General features: G+C 30.5%; 1 protein-coding gene across 1 annotated transcript; it reads right to left on the reverse strand.

Annotated features, from left to right (window-relative positions):
• Nucleotides 1-842: 842 nt before the first annotated feature.
• On the reverse strand, nt 843-1,795 carry LOC115724522 (L10-interacting MYB domain-containing protein-like). The gene is made up of 3 exons (XM_061118149.1): nt 1,454-1,795; nt 1,147-1,368; nt 843-1,049 (listed from the first exon to the last, which is right to left on the reverse strand). Exons 1-3 carry the CDS (start codon nt 1,793-1,795, stop codon nt 843-845), a joined length of 771 nt encoding a protein of 256 aa, XP_060974132.1.
• Between the last annotated feature and the right edge of the window lie 2,212 nt (nt 1,796-4,007).

Genomic DNA, 4,007 nt, shown 5'->3' on the forward strand with positions numbered 1-4,007 from the left:
ATATTTCAGCGAAGTGAAATGAGATCTCTACCATTTATCTCTGTTTCGCCAAGCTCGAAGGATATCATCGTTTCACTTCTAAATTCCAGAAGTTATAGACTCCATATTTATGTTAGCGCTCCCACTCAATTATACTCTCATGTTCCCAAAATGTACGTATCACCGTGACCCAAAAGTAGGCTTAACTCACAAATCAAGGAACATGTATAATACTCTTGAGATCGAACCTAATCATATTAGGATTATGATCATTTGATTTAGGATCAACGGGTGATATTGAATTGAATAGATATTACGGTAAATTTTAATATATCTAATCAAAGTTCAATATCGATCCCTTCCGATGTATACTCCATATATCTGATACTAGTAAACTTTGCCAATGCCCTGGAAAGGACATAACACTTATCCAAGGTGTAAGAATACCTATCGCTGATTATCATGTCAGTCTAAATCCAGTGAACTGACAAATCAGGGAATAGACTTTCGAACATATAATTAAGATTATATTCCACTGTGTTGACAACACTATAATCATTAACAAATACATATGTTCTGGACTTAAATAGAATTCATACATTATATGTCTATAATCATGAAATAAATCATGTAAACCATGCAACATAAAATATTATTTCTGATCTTTATTAATAAGTAAATCTGATTATATTGAAATGGATTTTATTTAGGGCACAAAACCCAACAAAAAGGTGATAGCTAAAGTAAATTACTAACAAGTCATTCATACAAACAAAGTCATGCTTACAAACAAAGTCATACAAACTAAGTCATTCATAAATCTCAACAATTATAAAGTGTAAAGGTTAAACAAAGTGAAAAAATCACTTCAAATAGTTCAACCAATCAATTCTTCTATGTTCTGGCATCTTTAGAAACAATGCTCTAGACACCTCGCTCTCAAATTTCTCAATAGCCTTTGCATATACTTCTCCACTAATTCCATCAATTTGATTGAGAGCTTTGATACACTCATCCAATAAGTGATGTTTTGTTGATGTCATTGAATTTTCATACACTTCCATCTTTCGCTTTGCAGTTTCATTATACACTGTTAATGTTTCTGCTAATGCGAGTGAGAACTTTGCTTTTTTGTCGATCGAGAACTCGTAGTGGAAGTTGATTTACCTCTTCTTTTGCTACCATCCTCATCAAAACTACTTTCTTGATTCCTATAATAGATGGACTCTTTGACATAGCATCATCATCATCATTATCAAGATTTATGGAAGGACTCCGAGTTGAAGGATGAGCATTGGAACCAGTTGTAGTGGTATCACCAACAATAACGCATAACTTTCCATAAAGTATACAACCATTTTTTCTAAAATTTTTAGCTGACTTGTTAACCTACATAAAATAAAATAATAATGATAAATATACCAACACTTATTAAAAATCAAGCAATAAGTTTTCATTTGAAAATATTTTTTACTCGAATAAGCCTATCCCACACTTCATCTGGCGCAGTAACTTGTCCAGTCACTACACTAAATCCTACGCCAGTCTCTTTCATTAAAGACTTGAAATCCTTGTACTTTTGTCTTAACAGATTGTATTTGTTCCTTAATTGTGTATCAGTGTAACTTCTCTTCGCTTGTGCATAAAGCTCCTCCTTTATACTCTTCCATGATTGCTTTGTAAAGGTTGTAGTATTCCTATTTCCCTTCAAAACTTCTTCTTCCATAAGTTCAATAAAAATTTCTTCATGTTTTTCAGGCCAAATAGAAGCTTCGCTATTATCAATAATAACCACCTCACAATCTGTTCCTGTCATCTATTCAATCTACATGTATTTATAAAATTAATTCTAAAATTTATGTAAAAAAATAATAAAATTAATTTAAAAAGTTACAAACTAATGCAAACTAATGAAGCATAATCAAGTGTTGGCAATAAGTGTTGGATATCAATATATAAAGCTCACTAACACATTCAAGCATAAACTAATCCAATCCAATCCCATTCCAACAAAGTAACAATAAAATTAAGAAAAAAAAAATACAATCATTGTCTTGTCTGTAACAAAATAAAAATCTGCACAATGATTTTCTTAATATAAGAATCATTTATCAATAAAATGGGCATGTGCAATTTCAAGGAAGCAAAGAATGAGGACAAACTTAAGCACTAAAATAATACTGCTCATCTGTCTTCATGACCAAATATGGGGATATGCTAAATTTAAGTAATGTAAGGAATAAGGATGTTGTACTATGATACTACTACAATTAATTAAGATTTATAATAAAACATAACCAATTAAATTTTAGTATGTTTCCTCTCAAAGTTCTAATGTGGCAATATAGGTAGCATCCCTTGCAAGAACTATTTGATTTTATAAAGTTGTTTATAATAAGAACGTTCCATAAATTAAAGAGTGTCTGCCTTTGCTTGTGCCTTGTGTTTTGTTAGTTCACTATCATGTAGAGTAATAATCAAATATGTACACTTTAGACTCTACAACCTAACTCAAAAATTGCATATTAAACATTCATTGGTCTGAATTCATCCAAGTTATAATTACAGAAATGAAATTAACTGAATACAACAAATATTATATTTGTAAAAGCAATGCACCAACAAACTAATGGTAAGTATGGATTTTCTTATTCCAACATAAAAGACAATACTGTAAATAGATAATCAAACCAAACACCCACCAAGAATCAGATTTGTTTCCATTGCCTTGCCTATGCTCCCCCCCAAAGAGGATCGGGCCAACTCGGCATTGCAAGAACACAAGGTACACACATTTTATTATTATGCAAAGCTTCATATTGTGCAGTAAAAACAACCAATATGGGGCACTCGAAACCATTTCCATGAAGACAGATATTTTTCATGCCAGTTATCATATATTTTGTTTCCCTAATACTAAAATATTACAATCATGGTATAGTCTTTATCTAGCAGAGTATAACAAGATGAAATTAAAGTTACTGCTGAAGAATTTATTTTTATATAAGGTAACTTGGCTTTGATGACAAGTTCAATTGACAAGTTGAAAAGCTTATGTAAAACTCACTGAGAGACGGGTAATTAAAAATGAGAGCCAATGACATAATATATAAAAGAAAAATAGAAAAACAAGGCAAGCATTATAGACAAACATGTCCTATATATTATTATCACCAAACTTTTCTCTTCAATCAACTTCAACATCATTATCATTATCACCATTACCATTGTTTCTTTTTTTTCCCTTCTTCCATTTAAGTACTGATTGATTATAGAGCTTAGCCACCAAAATAAGAAAACGATAGGAAAAATGAAAAGGCATGTAGTTCTCAAGTACTTTAATTACAGTATATCTTTATAGCATATTCTTTGAATTGAGAGAAACTAATAGTAATGTGAACTCACAGAGACTATCACCAAAACCATGAAAAGCTAATGATAATCCATGTACAACAATGATAAGAATAAGCTGCAATATAATTCATGGGAACAAACAAGAAAACTTGAGACAATATATGTAGTAACACAAACATTTATGTTGAGTAAAAGTACTTTCCTGAAAGAAAAAAAAAATAGCAACTTATATTAATTCTTGAGATATGAAAAATCTTCTGCACATTGCAGAATTGTAAAATAAAACAAGATAATAAAATGGACTAATCAAAGCTCAAAAGTCATTCCACTAACATCTAAATGCTAGAAATCCAAATAACATAAGTATAGAAACAACCACTTTTCCCAGCCCTAAAAAATCCAAGTCCGAAATCCCATTGAACCTAGAGAAATAACATCAAACACAGAAAAGGGCAATCCAAAATCACCATGCTAATTTAGTGAAAATTTATGAAGAAACAAGTACACGTACAAAAACCTAATAAAAGCTAAACTAATTTGAAAGATTACATCCAAAAACCTAATAAAAGCTAAGAAAAAATTTTCTCAAACAAAAACCCTAAAATCAAAATAAAATACAAGAGAAAATCATACCTGTAATAGCAAAAAAAATATTTCTCTCTAAGAAACAACTT

This window comes from Cannabis sativa, chromosome 6 (assembly GCF_029168945.1).
Source record: "Cannabis sativa cultivar Pink pepper isolate KNU-18-1 chromosome 6, ASM2916894v1, whole genome shotgun sequence".
NCBI lineage: Eukaryota > Viridiplantae > Streptophyta > Magnoliopsida > Rosales > Cannabaceae > Cannabis > Cannabis sativa.

Excerpts from the sequence above, each read along its gene's own strand:
- LOC115724522 (XM_061118149.1), bottom strand. The coding sequence starts at position 1,795 with ATGACAGGAACAGATTGTGAGGTGGTTATTATTGATAATAGCGAAGCT. Across the intron at positions 1,369-1,453 it reads TGTGGGATAGGCTTATTCGA|GTTAACAAGTCAGCTAAAAA; the intron begins GTAAAAAATATT and ends TATTTTATGTAG. Across the intron at positions 1,050-1,146 it reads GGATGGTAGCAAAAGAAGAG|CGAAAGATGGAAGTGTATGA; the intron begins GTAAATCAACTT and ends GAAACTGCAAAG.